The following is a 16,272-nucleotide window of genomic DNA, read 5'->3' on the forward strand; positions in this document are numbered from 1 at the left end:
TTGTGGCCACCTCCCCCCTCCTCCCTCCCACAGGCCTCAGCAAGAGCCCTATCTCATTACCAAGAGCCGAGAATTACAAATTCAAATGTTCCGCAAAAGGGGCAGGAGGATGGGTAGGGAGGTAAGGGAGAGAAAAAAGCAGCAGCTGAGAGATAGCAAACTGAAAGGCATCTCTGCAAACATGATTCACCAAAGCCCAGGGCCCATGGGATTCCTGGCTGGGCCCGGTGCCTCTGCCCAGCCCCTGGTGACCTGGCCACGTTAACACAGCTGCGACTCCTGTCGCTTCTTTTATGCTTGGCCAATAAAGACTCCTTATATTTCCCCTGGCTCCTCGTGTTCCCAAAGCCCGCTTCCTTCTCTCCGCCTTCATCTGCCTGCTTCTCCATCCTCAGAGGAAACAGCCTCTTTCATGCTGGCCTCTGTCAAGCCATCACATTAAGGGGAACAGAGAGAGGTAGTTCCCGAGTGAGGAGGCCCCAGGCAGGCCGGCAGTGAGGCTTTAGAACAGCAAGAAGGAGGGAGGCTGAGGGAGGAGGGGACATCTGGGACCTATTAGATGGAGGCGCAGGGGAACGTCACCCAGAATCTGAAAATATCCCGAGTGCACTAGCAAGAGGGGCCCAGCCCAGCTGGGAAGCCTGTGCCTCCTGGCCCGGGTAAGTGTCCTCGTGAGAAACAGGCTGGTGACAAAGTTCAGCCCACGGCAATGTGGATGGTTTTAGCCACATGGAGAGCAGATGCCCTGTACCCCCGGGCTCCCAGTGCACAGGCTTTGGGGGCAGCATCCGTGGTGACGCAGCAGAGCCCCGGCGATGGCCTTGTCCGCTGTTAGCGGCCTTAGCCAGGCAACTGTCACCAGACGCAGCCATTAAGCCAACCTGAGACTTGGCACTTAGGTCCCACCCAGAGGAGAGGTTTGCTGGGTCCGCCTGAGGAATATAAATCCTACTGCTGATTTCAAGGATTTTTATATCACCACCACCACCGCCGCATCTACTGCTATGGTCCTTATGACATGCTGGGCACCATTCTAAGTGTTTTCCACTACAGATAGATTCTGTTATACCTACCTTGTAGGTAAGAAAACTGAGGCACAGCACAAACCCCTCAAGGTCAAGCTGCTAGTTACTGGTGGAGCTCCTGTCTCCTCGTCCATGCCTCTAACTCAAAAAGCAACCCATATATACCTATGGCCCATTCATGCTGATGGATGGCAGAAAACAACACAGTATTGTAAAGCAATTACCCTTCAATTAAAAATAAAGTCAAAAGAAAAAAGCAATCCACTTCACCCCCAAATCGCCCACAGACCTCGTCAGTCCTCTCCCGCGCATGCCCACTGTGTTCAGCTTCTGACTCCTCTCTCTGGACCCCACCCTCTCATCTCTCTTTTATAGGTCGCTTTTCTGATGCAAGGGAATGTGGTTCTGTCAAGCTCTACCAGGCTAGTGTTCCCCCACTTGCCACTCACACAGAGTTCAGGATGGAAAAAGCCTGTTTTTCAGTTGATTCTGTGCCTTAGGAAGGGGAAGAGGGATAGAGGACTTACCGAAAAAGACCCTATCATTAACAGTTTTTCCCTTGTTAAGGATAATCCTCGAGGGTCCCCTTGGAAAATCTGTAGGCCCCTTGGAAAAATCTAACTGCAGTCTTACCCCTGCTAGTTTCCATCAGAGCTCTGGATTTCAGAGAGCACGCTTCAACTAGCACCATGCTCAATGCCCGGCAGCTCCCAGCTCCTGGCAGCAGCTTGGGAGCTGATGGCTTTGTGCAATTAGCCGTGCCTTGATGCCACTGGTGGCTCTCCCATGTGGGTCACTTGGCCATGCTCAGTCATATGGCTATTAGTTGACGGGTCACCCTGGCCAAGCACCATAAGAGTCACCCCAAGGCACGGCCAAGTCCCCATTGTACAAATGAAGAAGCAGAACCTAGGGAGGGGAGAGGCCATGCAGGGTCACCACGTAGGTGGGTGTCAGGGATGGGTCCAGAACCCAGGTCTCCTGACTTCCCACCTGGGAGTCTTCCTAGCAGGCCAGACTGCCTCTCATGGCCTGTGTAGTCGATTTTCTCACCCACCACCTCAGTGAGGCCACACTTGCCCTTCCTAGGGATTGGCTGATCTCCTCCAACCAAGACAGTCATGTTCCTCCTGAAAGGACACGTAGGGATGGACTCCAGTAAAGAATCCTGGGTCGTGTTCTATGTCACACCTTTATTTCACCCGTTTTTAGCATGCTCATTTATTCACTCAGCAAACATTTAAGAAAAGCCGGTAGTGTATCCTAAGCTGTGCTTGGCTATGGCTCTATAAGGATGAGTAAGGCACAGTCCTTGCCTGTGAGGAAGGAAAACTTCATTTTTTCATTACCTAATATCTACCAGGCCTGGTGTGCTAGTGATACAGAGATGAATAACTCATTTCCTCCTGTTGAGAAATCAAGAGTTTCCTATGTCAGAGAGCTGGAGAGATTCCAGAGGAGAGAACTAAAATGAGCAGATTTAAGGGAGATAGGCGGTAGGAGGAGTCACTCATTCTCTCAGTCGACGCTTACTGAGTTGATGTGGCAGACATATTGCTAAACACAGCCCTTATAACAGCATGTTCAGTCCTTACAACAACCACATGAGGTTGGCATCATCCTCATTTCACAGATGAAGAACCTGAGGCTTTGAGGTTAAGCAACCTGCCTAAGGTGGTCTCCCTGTCTTGAATGGCAGCCTCTGTTATTTTTTAGGCTTAATTTCCATGTAGCAGAGCCTGGATTTGAACCTGGTCTCTCTTTCCTGGAAGCCTGTGCTTTCCAGACTGGAGGTCATGAAGGTCATCAGGGCTGGAAGGGGCAGCCTTCTAATTTGGGCGGTAAGGCCCCTCCCCCTCCCTTCCTCACTAGCTCTCCCCTCTTACTAACCCTCCTCCCCAACACCTCCCCCTCCCCCCGCCCCGCCCCCCCAAACATAGAGGGCTCTGCCCTTCCAGACCTTGGATCCAATCCTGATCCTGAATAGACAAGCAAAGGGCCACAGAGTGTGCCCGAGTTCAACGTCATGAGCTGTGATCTGACCCTGTTTGACTGCTGGGCTCCTAGCAGCTGGGGTCCTAGCCCCAACCCATGCCGCCTGGTGCTTGCTGCCAGGCTGCCTGCAGCTGACCACCTGCCACTTGTCTCTGCCACATGCCGACCCACCCATCCTGCCAGGACAGGCTCTGCACCCCAGGCTCTCCTAGGACCTGGGTGACTAACTACAGTGCCTGCCTTGCTCTGTCTGCCAAAACAGGGATTCTTAATTGGGGTGGATCTTGTCCCTTAGGGAACAGGTGGCAATATCTGAAGACATTTTTGACTGTTACTACTGGGAGGCTGCTTCTGGTTTCTAGTGGATAGAGGCTGGGGTACCATTAAACACCCTACAATGTACGGGGAAGTTTCCTATAATAAACCATTATCTGACTCCGAATCTCAAGTGTCAAGAGTGAGGAAGCCAGCATGGTCTAACAGAAGTCCTGTCTCCAGGTTTCCCACATGCCTGTAGTCCTGCCTGTGCTCCTAGGTTGAGGCCCTGGTCCTCGCTCTACCTATGGTTTGCCAACTTTGAGGATCTTCTATATGTTAGCCCATTCTCCCTCCACTCAAGACTTTGCTAGGACAAAGGGCAATTCATTTATTGAGCAATTATTCTGTGCCTGACACTATGCAAACAATTTTACATACCTCCCAATGAATGAGCAAAGTAGCTACTATTATTATTATTCCCATTCCACAGAGAGAAAAGCTGAGGCCCTGAGGGTATGTATTTATGGTCACAGAGTCATGCATTCCTGAGCTGGTCCTCAACATGCAGGCCTGCAGAACACTGCTGTGGCATGAACACAGCCTGGCACAGCCTCTTAGCACCATGAGGCTCCCAAGCTTGAAGAAGACACACACGGAGCGGAAATGACGGAGCAACCTCAGCATGAAGGAGCGCTGAAAGACAGAAACACGAGTAGCTCAAAACTACCGAGAGGACTTGGTCAGTGACAGGTGTGATGGCCTATGAAGGGAAACTGAAATGAGCAGCCTCCGCCCTTGGAGGCTGACATCAGAGAAAACAGGAAGCCCTTCTCCTGTGCGACCCCACAGTGGGGATACTGGCTTTACAGGGCTGGTCACTGCAAATTTCTGAGCAAAGCATCTAGATTTGGTGCCCTGGAAGCATGTCTGATGAACCATGCTTAGTGAACTGATGCTAAGAACCCTGTATCTTAGCTCACTGAGCTTCACCACAACCTAGCTCTCATTTTACAGATCTGGAAACTGAGGCTTAGAGAGGACGTGAGTTACCTATGGTTCACGGCTGGTAAGGGATCCTGAGTTCCAGTCTAGTGCCCCTCCTGGAGCAGCCCACCACTGGCAGAGCTTTGAGAGGTGGCAGGCTTTACAGTTTTTAGAAAAAATATATAAGTGCTCAGACGGTGTCTTGTGAGGGCCGGTCACGCTCATCTCTTCCCAATTCTGCATTCAGTGACTTCACATTGGCAGCTAGAAATCAACCACAGCAGGAGTATTCACACCACAGAAATTGGCAAAAGCTACAAAGCAGCCTCACCCTGACCCAAGAGCCAACTGTTAACCATATTCCAGCACACTGTGGCTCTGATCTGTCCCATGATGATGTCAGCCACAAGGCATCTCCAGACATTTCCAGCTCAGGCTGATGATGAGCAACAGGTCCTGAGAGGAGTGAGCTAAAATCACACATACCACACTCTGTATTCCTGCACTCGTGGCAGACATTGCTAATCAATCACAGCTAGTCTTCCCCCAGCGAGCCTTGACAAGGCTTCATAATTTTTTCCAGCATGGCTACTATCAATCAGCAGAAGCTGGCACGTGAGATGAAACCCATTAGTCATCTTGGAACTAGAGCCATCTGGCGGGTGAGACACAGGAAATCAAGTAGGGAAACATGGGGATTATTTTCTGACTAATCAGGGAGGGCTGGGCTAGCCTTGAGGGGCAGCAGAGTAGAGAGGCTGGGTACCCTGGACTTCCCAGCCATACCTCATGCCAGGGGTAGGAACTAACATCAATTGCAGCCCTTTCTCCATCCAATTATCAAGACTGGCAGAGGGACTAGGAGATGTGAGCAGAAAAAGGATAGGAGCCAGTAAGATCCCCTCCGGTCTGGCTCATGTCCTGGTCCCAGGAGGTCCCCAGACGACCTACTGTTGCTACATCTGGAGCCACCGGAGGGCAGCTTGGGTGGCCATCTTCCTGCAGACACCATGACGGGGCCTGGGGCCAGCTCTGATATCTTCCTGCAGACACCATGATGGGGCCTGGGGCCAGCTCTGATGGCTCTTGGACCCCTCTGTCCTTGGCCACAGCCTCCTTCACCATGGAGGTTGTCCCCCTTCCTTGACCTTGCTCCCCATCTTCTTTGGGAAGGGCCTGGGGACAGGCGGAGGTGGCCGGATTGGGGAGGCTCAGGTGCCCTGCCCTGTACTTCTGGATGTGTGTGGGAGGGGTAGCAGAGTCTCTCCTTGTCTCCCTAGCATTCATTCTCCCTTCCTCCTTCCTACAGGACCCCGATTTCATTCTCATCTCCATCCATTCTTCACACAGCCCCGTGTCTCAAGGGAAGCCAGTCCCTGGACTGGCTGGGAATGGGTGAGAGTAAGTGTCTGGGGTCAAGAACCCTCCAGAAGACGGCTCTGGTTGCCGGGTTGATCGGTCCGTACAGTCAAACAGGAAGCCCACAGCCAAGGATGCTGAGGAGCGGGACCTCTTCTTCCATTACTCCAGCTCCCACCACCCCAGACCCCACAGATGCCCAGTGATGGGGAAGCAGCCCTGGGGCTCCAGGAAGTAGTCCCAAGGGCTGCGGGCTGGCAGGAGGCCACAGACAAGGAGGAGGAGGCTGGGTGTGGGGACCTGGCTTCAGGGGCTCTACCCAGGGGACACAGGGCAGCACCAGCCCCTGCAGAATGGACAATGGCTCCGACCAAAGATGTCCACAGGCCACATCTGCGTCCCCTCCCCAGCACCATGACAGCTGTAACCCTGGGAGGATGAGAGAGCAAGGGCTGGTGTCCTGAACTGACCAAGCGATGAGCCTAACGGGCTAAGCATTAAGCAGGATGTGGCTGAGTTTCTCTGGGTCATTTCTCTCACCCTCAGCAGAGGAAGGGGCTTGAGAGCAAACCTGAGAGCAGTATGAGGAGGAGGAAGACAACTGCATCTTTGTGTGCGTGAGGGGTGTCCCCTGCCTGCTCACAGGATGAGCGTTTATCATTGTAAATACCTGCTCAGCACCGGCCGCCTGTGGGCTGCTGTGCTGGACGCCATGAAAGTCAGACACTGTCCCTGTTCCTGGGAGCTCCTCTAGCTCAGGAGGCACCTCCCCACCCTACGTGACACCTGGACATTCTGTCTCTCCGCTTGAGCATCTGACAGCTTCTTCCTGCAGACAGAAACCAGGGGCCCCCCACTCAGACTGCGGCTCTCCCCCTGATTTCAGGTGCTGGACCCTGACTTTCATCCAGATTGGAATCAGATTTGTTTCGGGTCTTGGAGGGATGCTGTCCTGTCTCCCTTGAGGCCCCCACCTACCTGGGTCCCTACTCCCCAGTGAGCTCCTGCCTGGGGTGCCGTGTGTCTGGACTTGGCTGTCCATGGACACATAGCCCTCTGCCCTCTCAAGGTTCCTGTTTTGCCTTTCCTGATTTGACCCACAAAACAGCCCCGAAAGGTTGCAGCAGTTATCAGTGGCCACATTTTATGGGCGGGGGTCTGGGGTTCAGGCAGGAGAAGTGTTGCCCAGGGAACTTGGGTCTCCCCCTCTGGCTCCAGCCCCTGGGCAGCCCGCTCACGTGCAGACTTGAGCCAATGACCAGTGACGGTCTGGGGAGGGGCAGTGGTCTTAACAAGACCCTTGACTGCCTCTCTCCTCCTAACCCCCTGCACTTGAGCCCTGAACTGGGGCTTTCTTTGTCCCTTTGCTTGCCATGTTGGTCCTGCAGGAGGACAAGCCTCTGATGTATCGCCCCTCTGATCCCAGACCTTCTTCCTGTCACAGGATCTGGCCACAGTATCCGATGTTCCTGTGATAGGCCCTGGTCTGGGCCGTTCAAACATCACAGCTCTGCTGGCTGGGCCCCACCAGGCAACTGCTGGAGGAGGGGAGAGTTGGGTCGGTGGGGGTTCGAGACCCTGGTCGGACCCACAATGGGACATTACCCACTCCCCTCCCTGGAGGCCCAGGAGAGGCCATAGGTTTCTTAGGTTTTGTCTTTACAACAAGGCCTATAGCTTCCAAGGATGAACTTTTTTATATTAAAGTTACAGTTATTGACAACCCTTTATGGGGCTGATATCCTGAGTTTTGTCTCACCATGGTTATAAATACTAATATTTTAGTAAGGACTCAGCAACCTCCATCAAGAGCCAAGTATGTTTTACATCATCTCATCTACTCTTCACGACAGCCCTGCAAAGTGACACTGCTATTATCCACACCCATCAGAGGAGGAAACTGAGGCAGAGAGGTCACATCAGTGGCTTACGGTCATAGAGCCGGAGCCAGGGCAGCTCTGCCATGGCCTTAGTGGCAGAGCTGTGCTTCACATCACTGATTAGCCTCCACAACCCTGACAAGCAGTTTCAGCTCTCATTGCTCCATTTTACAGATGGGTCTCTTGAGGCACAGAGAAGTTAAGTAATTTATCTCAGGTCACACAGCTATTAAGAGGCTGGCATTTAGAATCGGTTATACCCTAAAGCTCTTGTTTTCGACCCCTATATTTATTGCTTCAGTGAAAGCAAATAAAAGTCGGTAAGACTTTGGTGGTGGAGCGAGAAAGCTAGACTGCTGAGAATGCAAATCTGCGATAAGTCCTTCCTAGTCCCTTTGATGGAGAAGGAAATGGCGACCCACTCCAGTATTCTTGGCTGGGAAATCCCATGGACAGAGAAATCCGGCGGGCTACAGTGTCTGGGAGTCTCAAAAGAGCTGGACACGACTGAGAGACTAAACGACAGTCCCTCTGAGGATTGCATGGTGATTCAGACCACTCCCCTCTCTCTTAAAGCTGGGTCCTCAAGCACCCCCACTCAAGACTGATTGTTAACCTCACCGAGACACTGCCTGTCTGAGCAGGAACTACAGGCAGCCACATACACATACAGTCTCATAACTTCCTTGTCCCTTTATTTAGAAGCAGAGGGACAGAAACTTGACAACTTGCACTTTCCACTTATCCAACTGGGCTCCTGCCCAGAATCATGGGTAAGAGCATGGGCTTTGGAGCCAAATGGTCACAGGTTCAAATCCCAACTTTGCTACTTGCTAGCTGTGTGACCTTCAGCAAGTTGCTTAACCTCTCTGAGTCCCAGTGTCTTTTCCTATAAAATGGGGGTAATGATAGTATCTGTGTGCCTAGTTGCTCAGCTGTGTCTGAGTCTTTGTGACGCCATGGACTATAGTTTGCCAGGCTCCTCTCTCCACGGCATTCTCCATGCAAGAGTATTGGAATGGGTAGCCATTCCATTCTTCAGGGGATCTTCCTGCCGCAGAGATCAAACGCAGGTCTCCTGCACTGGCAGGTGGATTCTTTATTGTCTGAGCCACCAGGGAAGCCCAATCATATTATCTACATTGTTGGATTTCAAGGAGTAAATGAAAGAATACAGATAAAAAGTTTAACACTATTCCTGGCTTAGAGTAAGCATATATAGTAAATGATAGCTATGATAATTACTATGGTTATGAACTTAGAACAAATGACCTTCTATCCCAGAAGGCTACGATGCCTTCCTCCATTCCGACCACAAGTATGGCTAACACAGAGAACTCTTCCCATGTTCCAGGCACTATTCTTAGTGTTTTATGGATATGACCGCATTCAGCTCTTAGAGGCATTATAAGATGGATACCTTTGTGAGCCTCATTTTACAGATGAGAAAACTGAGGCATAGACAGATAGTATCTCCTGGGTGAGGTCACGGCTGGTGACCCAGGACCCAGGCTGTTAGTTTCCATGCTGCCCTGCCTCCCAGATAAGCCCCTGAAACCCTGGAAACCGCAAAGAACAAATAGGCAGGGGTCAGGGTAAGCCGAGATAAGCAGAGCAGGATGGATGGGGCTGGGCCACCATGTGAATGAAACAGTATGAAGTCACCAGGACGAATTACGCATTTTCTTGCTTCCTTGGACACTTCCAGGTTGGGGTCAGAAGAAGAAGTCCTGAGTGAGGAAATCTCGGTATAGGTCTTGCTGATGGAGATTGCAGGCCCAATTCTGTAGGCTGAGGCCAAGGGCAGGCATTGTTCTCTGGCCGCCAGTTTCCTGAGTGGCCTCTGGCACAGGGCAGAGGGGCTGGGCTGCTGGAGCACAGATGGGGCAGTGAGGCCAGGGAATGGGGAGAGGTTTTCTATCAAGACATTCCCTGGGTGTCAGGGTGGCAATCAGTCAGGGCTGGGGTGTCCATCAGATCCTGCTGGCTCTGACCTGTATTTTGATAAGGATCGAGAGTCCCACTTGAACTTATCACCCTTGTTTGACTCTGGCAAGAAGCCGTGAGATCCTCCCACAAGCTCTGGACAGCTCTCCCAAGGAGAGTTACTTCCTGCCTCGCCCCCATCCCTCAGCTTGGGTCTTTCCCAAGAAGTCAGCAGTTGTGCAAGCAATGCTCCTTTGTCACATCCAGAAGGTACACAGAGTTCTCCAGCAGAGGTCACAGCATGTACACCGCAGCTCCACAGCACCTCCTCCAGGCAGTCGGCTTTGATTTACTACAACCCCGGAGTCCTACGCACAATTCTCTCAAAGTTCTTAAAATATTTAGTTAGCTATTGTTCTCATTTCTATGTGAGGATGCCAGTTCCATGTTTTTCCTTTTTGTCTTTTCTGTGAGACTCTAAGATTTCTGATGGGTGCAACCTTCAATCATTAGTCACTATTCTAAGAGAAGTTGAGGAAGATTAGATGCTGCCAACTCCAGAGCCTATGGGAAACCAGACAGGTAATGAATGAATGAAGAAAGCCAGGTGTAGCCCAACAGGGAGTGGTAGAGACTGTGGCAAAGTGCCAGAGGCGTGCCTGTGCGCCTAAGATAGAGTCACTGCCTATCAGTTCCAACCAAGTACTGCCAGGAGGGGATGCAGACACACTATTGTCAGATCTTGAAAATAAGCAAGAAAAGCTCCAATTGGATATTTCATGTAAAATCTTCTGATTTCTAAATGCTGATATTAATTAAAAAAAAAATTTTTTTTAAACTACTACTCTGCAAGCTAAACAAAGCTGCATTTGGTCTTCAAGCTGCTAATTCACAATTCATAACCTCTGGAAACCTTCCAGACCTGATGTGTTCCAACTCCACAGCCCAGAATATGGGCTCATATTGCTGAGGACATGAATGGGTGGATGGGTGAGTCAATTGGCTGTCACTGAGCTGGGAGTCTCTGAAGAAACAGTGTCCTAATAGTATTTGCAAACCGAGATTCTGTGTGAGAGTTAGCTTTAATCAAGTGTGGAATTGTTTAGCTATGCCAACTTCAAGCATGTTTACACTCACTCAGCTTTGCCTCCCTTCTCTTGCTGGGTGCGGAAGCCCTGAACTGAAGACTGGCACCGAACAAGTCCTAAGCCTCAGGGTGGCCCGTGAGTTAGAAAGCTGAGCTTTACTCAGGTTTGCAGGTAAAGCAGGGTTGTGTTGAACAGTGATTGAGATTAATTAACAATTAGTGAGATGCTTAATTGCCCTGGGTATCTACTTTTCTTAAATCTTACTTTAAATTGAACACAATTAAAAATATATACTGTGATGAATAATTAATAAATGTCACTGTTTGGTCAAAATTCAGAGTGTTTAACTTATAAAAATAGCATAACCAAGTGAAAAATCTGCTTGTCTCTACTCAATTAACCATTAATCAAGCACCTGTGCTATCTGCCTACGAGGTCATGGTTAAGGTAAGCATACTTAATTGTGGGTCATTTGTTGTTGTTAGTTGGCAAGTATGTCCAACTCTTTGTGACCCATAGACTGTAGTTCACTAGGCTCCTCTCTCCATGAGATTTTCCAGGCAAGAACACTGGAGTGGGTTGTCAGTTTCTCCTCCAGGGGATCTCCCCAACCCAGGGATCGAACCCTTGTCTCTTACATCTCCTGCACTGGCAGGCAGATTCTTCACCACTGAACCACCAGGGAAGTCCCTGTGGGCCATTTAGCCATAACAAAATATATAGTCTCAGGGGCAGCAGACTGGCATTCTGGCACGGGCCTTCTTCCATGCCACCTGCCTGGATGGTACCACCAAATCCTCCGAACATATGCCAGGTAGTAGACCGGGCGCTTCCTACTCACTATCTCTAATCCCCATAACAACAGTCTATCTGCACACATTCTAATTTACCAGATGAAAATCCCAGGGCTCAGTAAGGTTAAATAGATTTTCCAAGGTCAAATAGCTAATAAATGATGGAGGTAGGATTCTCTCCTGGGCCCATCAGACTGCAGAGTCCATTCTCTTCCCACGCCAGCACACTGCCTAAGGAACTGGGCACACCCACTCTTCCTTATATGGAACAAAGTTGTTTAGTACCCAAGATTCTACAGGGATGCACTGGCAGGGTTGATGTCAAACTCCTATTTGTAGTACCAGACTACTCTGGGATAGAAAATCCCTGGGATACAGACCACTACTCATCTATCCAGGGCCCAGGGCAGACATAACTAATCCATCTCTATATTGCTTTTCATACTTTTGGCAGCCACAACCAGTCAATCACAGCTGGCTCCCATGAACAAACATATTTGCCACCCGTGGCCGGGAAAGAACTCTCATAAATGGAGGCTGTAGAAGCTCTAACCAGAGTCTGGTGGCAAGCAGAGATAGATGGAAACCACTATCTTTTGAACTGAAAGAGCCTAAACATGTGATAGAAGAGGCAGAAGGAAGGAGAAAGGATGACGCTAGGCTCTGTCTGTGGTCTTATATCCCAACCCAGACAGGCTGGGGGGCCAGCCTGGTTTGCACAGTGAGCTGGGTGACCTCACGGGTCTGTGTTGGAGCCGTGGGATGGCTGTGGTGAAGAGGGGCCGAGGAACTGGATACATCTGAGCTGAGAAGAGTGAAAACACTTTGGATCTCGCATTTGGCTTTGCTTTCTAAAAAGAGTTTGGTTTGTTTTTCTGGCACTTATTTATTGTTAAAACAGCTCTTCAGGAACATTAAAGGACATTTTGTGAAAGAAAAGCATCACCCCCCGATCCCCCCCTGCTCGCACACAACTGTTTCCATTTTCCCTTCTTCCCTCTGATCCTCCTTCAAATGCATACCTAGGCAGGGCTGAAACCAGCCAGCACGCAATAGGGAATGCCTGCTTCTTTCACTCAACACGACAAGGTAATCACATTCTCACATTCGTGCCGCCTTCCAAATGACATCTTCTAAATGACTACACAATATACTGTGATTGGCCTAGAGTTGCTGGCTACTAGATCTGAAAGTCTCTGTTTTTTATATTTTTTGTTACAATGAATATCTTTGTACATTTAGCATTTTTGATAACTTTTCTTAGGCTAAGGAAGCAAGACTATTGGGTTGATATGAAACCTTGTGTGAATACCACTCTGACTTTCCGCCCTTGCTTTTGACCTCACATGTGTATAAACTCTTGAGAGTTTTCAAAATGCTATCCCTCAGCTGGGAGGTGGGGACGCCTACTCCAGGCCCTCCAGTGGAAAAGAGGCCTCAATGGAGTTCCTGCATGTCCATAAGCCCTGCCTGCAGGGGTGGGGGTTGCACGTGGGGAGGGGATGGGATGCGGAGCCCACAGGAAATGCGGACATAGCATCAAGGGGAGGGTGAAGCCTCCCTGGTGGCCACCAGTGTCTCCTCCTTATGGAATGTCGCTTCCCGACAGGAGGCCCTGCCTGACTTTTTAATTAAGAGAAGATGCTGTTCAGAAGGGGTGGCGGTGGGGGTTGGGGGGGCCTGGGAGCCCAGGCCATCTTATCAGGTGCTGATTCCCAGGAAAAAACAGCTACCCACCATACACAGCCCCTCCACCCCGCCCCTGCAGCTGGGCAGCCTGAGGCCAGGGTTTCCATGGGGTGGGATGGGGGTGGGCAGGCGGGCGTGAGAGCTTTCTTGGAAGGAAAGGCTGGGTGGTCTCCAAAGCTCTGTTCCCCTTCTGCCTGAGGCATCAGGAAAGCACAATAAACACAGGCTAAGCAGCTTCAGCCCCAGCTCAGCCCCATTCCCTGGCCCAGCCCCAGCCTGGCCCCAGCCAGGCCCTGTCCAGCTTCGGTTGCTAAGTCCACACTGGCTGAGAGCATCACTTCGTGGCCTGGGAGAAGTTCTCCAGTTTCACCCATCTAGTCCCCACTCCTCTCCCATTCAGCCCACTGGGGGCTCCAGGATTGGGTGGGTATGACTGTAGGCTACACCCACAACCTCACCTCCAGCCCACTGTTTCGGCCTGTGGTTCCACAGAGCTGCAAGGCTGCTGCCCCACACCCAGGGCTGGAGACCACCCTGGGCTCACACCAGCCCAGGAGACTTATAGCCAGCCCATAGTCAATGGTTACTTATGGAGCCTTCGCTTTCTGTGTCAGGCACTGTCCTGAGCTGATGCTGGGGCTACGGAGGTGAACAAGAGAGAGTCCTGGTGTGAGACCTTGGTCAAGTCAACATCTGACTTCAGTGTCCTCATGGATACATGGGGCACTGTGAGAATTAAGTGAGATCATATATGTGATGTGCTTAAACCAGTACCCAATATACAGCAAGTGGTACATAAATGTTAGATTTTTACACTGTTATTATTCTTTCTAGTTGCAAGTGCTAAGCAAACAAAAATCAGAAATAAATGAGAAAAATCCAGGCATTGGTAACTGCTGTTGAAGAAGTTAAAATATGATAACATAATGAAGAGAGGACGGAATTTGAGAAAATGTGAAAATGCTTTAGCTTAGGTGGTAGAGGAAGGCCTTTCTGAGGAGATGAAACTGAAGTTGGAACTTCAAAAACGAGAAGGAGCCAGTGTGAGAAGGTCCAAATGATGATTATTCTATATAAGCCACGTAGCAAGTGCAAAGGCCCTGAGGTAGGAACAAACTTGGGTGTCTGGGAAGGAAAAAGGCCTTTGTAGCTAGGGCTGCCATGTCTAATTTGGTAGCCTTTAGTCACCTGTGGCCATTAAAATTAAATTAAATAAAGAATTCAGTTCTCAGTCTCACTAACCACATTTCAAGTACTCTATAGCCACGTGTAGCTAATGGCTACAGTATTGGATGGCACAGGTGTAAAATATTTTCATCTTTGTAGAAGATTCTATTAAGCATCTCTGCCCTAGAGCTTTGGGAGGGAAAGAAAAAGAGATGTTGACATGAGATGAGGCAGAAAAGGCAAGCAGGGGCCAGACCCCAAAGGACCTTGGAGGTCAAAGCAAGGTGCTTGGTGTTTGTCCTAAGTGCACTGGGAAATCCTTAAGGTGTCCAGATTTCGGATTAGGGGTAGGGAGGCGCATCTGCTGATTCTCCCACTTCTGTGAACCTGAGGAATCCTCCAAGTCAGAGCTGAAGGGGAACAGACATGCTTGCTGAAGCTGCCCAGCCTGCAAGTTCTACACAGGAACAGTGCAGAAACTCCCTGGGAACTGGCCTTCCCCCGGGGGATGTGTGGCTCTCTCAGTGAAGGCAGAGGGGCTGCCAGCCCTCGCCGTCAGTGCTTTGCATGAACTGCCTTGGCTGAACCGAATCCCTTTGTCCAAGGCCCCTCACAGTGGACCTGCTCCTGAGCCCACTGAAGGGCCATCCCAGTGCCAGAGCTCCCTGGGGTGGGCTGGGCCTTCCTTGAGACTGCACTGCAGCTCAGCTTCTCCCTTTGCCCACTCCTGCTTCCTCCCTTTCCCTTCCCCTGTTTCAAAGTCAGCTTCCCAGGGCACCCCACTGGCCTCAGCCCCTCAGCATCACAGGAGCACAGCTGGTCCTTTCGCCCATTGGTGGGAGACAGTGGAGGAGTCCGTGCACAGTCGCTATGACGACAGCACTAAGCCAAGCACAGCCGTGATCAGAAGGCAGCCACCCCCGTGTGAGGGTGGCCACCAGAGGGCCCCCAAAGGGTCCCCAGATGGGACATGTCCAGAAGGGTGCGGGGTCACATTCACTGAGTGCCCTTCTGTTCCACGCAGTCTACACACGTGGCCCTGGGCCCCTCCCCAGGCCTCTAAGAGCAGCACCGTAGCTCTCATCCTTCTGGGAGTAAAGCTCGGCCTTTGTGACACTCCACAGTGAGCCAGGTTTCCCACGGCTTCCAGATGCCAGGACTGGGATGTGAACCCCAATCTTGCTGATTCTGGAATCTACTCTTTTTGCTGTACTGCGCCGGGCAATGCAAACTTAGAAAGTCTTGAACTCAAGGATGTCATGAGTCAAAGTACACATTCATGTTAGGCAATGTAGACACTTGGGGCTCATCTCGCCTTTGCTGTAATCAAGAACAAAAGGGATCCTCTTCCCTCTACATCCACGTCACCCAGGGAGACTTTACGGTATAGCTGCAGCTACCATCTAATGTCTGTCTTTGTCACTACTTTCCCAGACTCTACAAATACTCCTTTGATGTGCTAACAGCCCCTAATGGAGACAGTGGTTAATAAATTATTCAGTGGAGGCCAAGATGATCAATCCAGCTACTCTCCTGACCTCTGAGCTCCCTTGGGAGCTGGCTGGGGGATGAAGGCCTATCCCAGGCACTGGGGCAGAACAATCTGGGGAAGCTGAAATTCCCTGAAGGCAGTGCACAGTGGGCAAGGCCTGGAAGGAGTCCAGGAACATTGTGACTTAAGCAGATGGAAAAAAAAACCAACCACCCATAAAACAGTCACTTGGGGATGAGAGTGGTGACTGACCCTGGGGACAGGTTGAGGCAGCCTGGGAAGATGTCAGAAGAAACCATCCTTATCACCAGACCCTGGACACGACACCAGACTTCACAGCTGGCTTCAGAAGAAACAGGCCCTCCCATGCTACTGTGGTCGGAAAGTCTGCAGGATTGGGGCCAGGGTTGGTGGGAGGGGGCTAGGGCTAAGCCAGGATCAAAAAGAGATGCGGAAAAAAGAGAAACAATATCCTCTCCTCTTATTTGAAAAAAAATTAGAATAGAAACCTGCCACTGTGAGGCAATAATCCCACAACCCTTCCCAAAGATGGGGCAGCAGGGCTGCCTAGCTCAGTCCCCACCCGTGGTCTCCATGGGGGGATGGAGGGAACTG

General features: G+C 50.7%; 1 protein-coding gene across 1 annotated transcript in view; it reads right to left on the bottom strand.

The window, feature by feature from the left end:
* Positions 1 to 16,272, bottom strand: part of COL13A1 (collagen type XIII alpha 1 chain) — a 154,353-nt gene that overhangs the window by 91,231 nt on the left and 46,850 nt on the right. Inside the window, exon 3 of the mRNA XM_068981805.1 lies at positions 12,917 to 12,924. Coding sequence (XP_068837906.1) covers positions 12,917 to 12,924 — 8 coding nt within the window. The remainder of the gene's footprint in view (positions 1 to 12,916; positions 12,925 to 16,272) is intronic.

The sequence above is a fragment of the Capricornis sumatraensis genome, chromosome 10, assembly GCF_032405125.1.
Source record: "Capricornis sumatraensis isolate serow.1 chromosome 10, serow.2, whole genome shotgun sequence".
Taxonomy (NCBI): domain Eukaryota; kingdom Metazoa; phylum Chordata; class Mammalia; order Artiodactyla; family Bovidae; genus Capricornis; species Capricornis sumatraensis.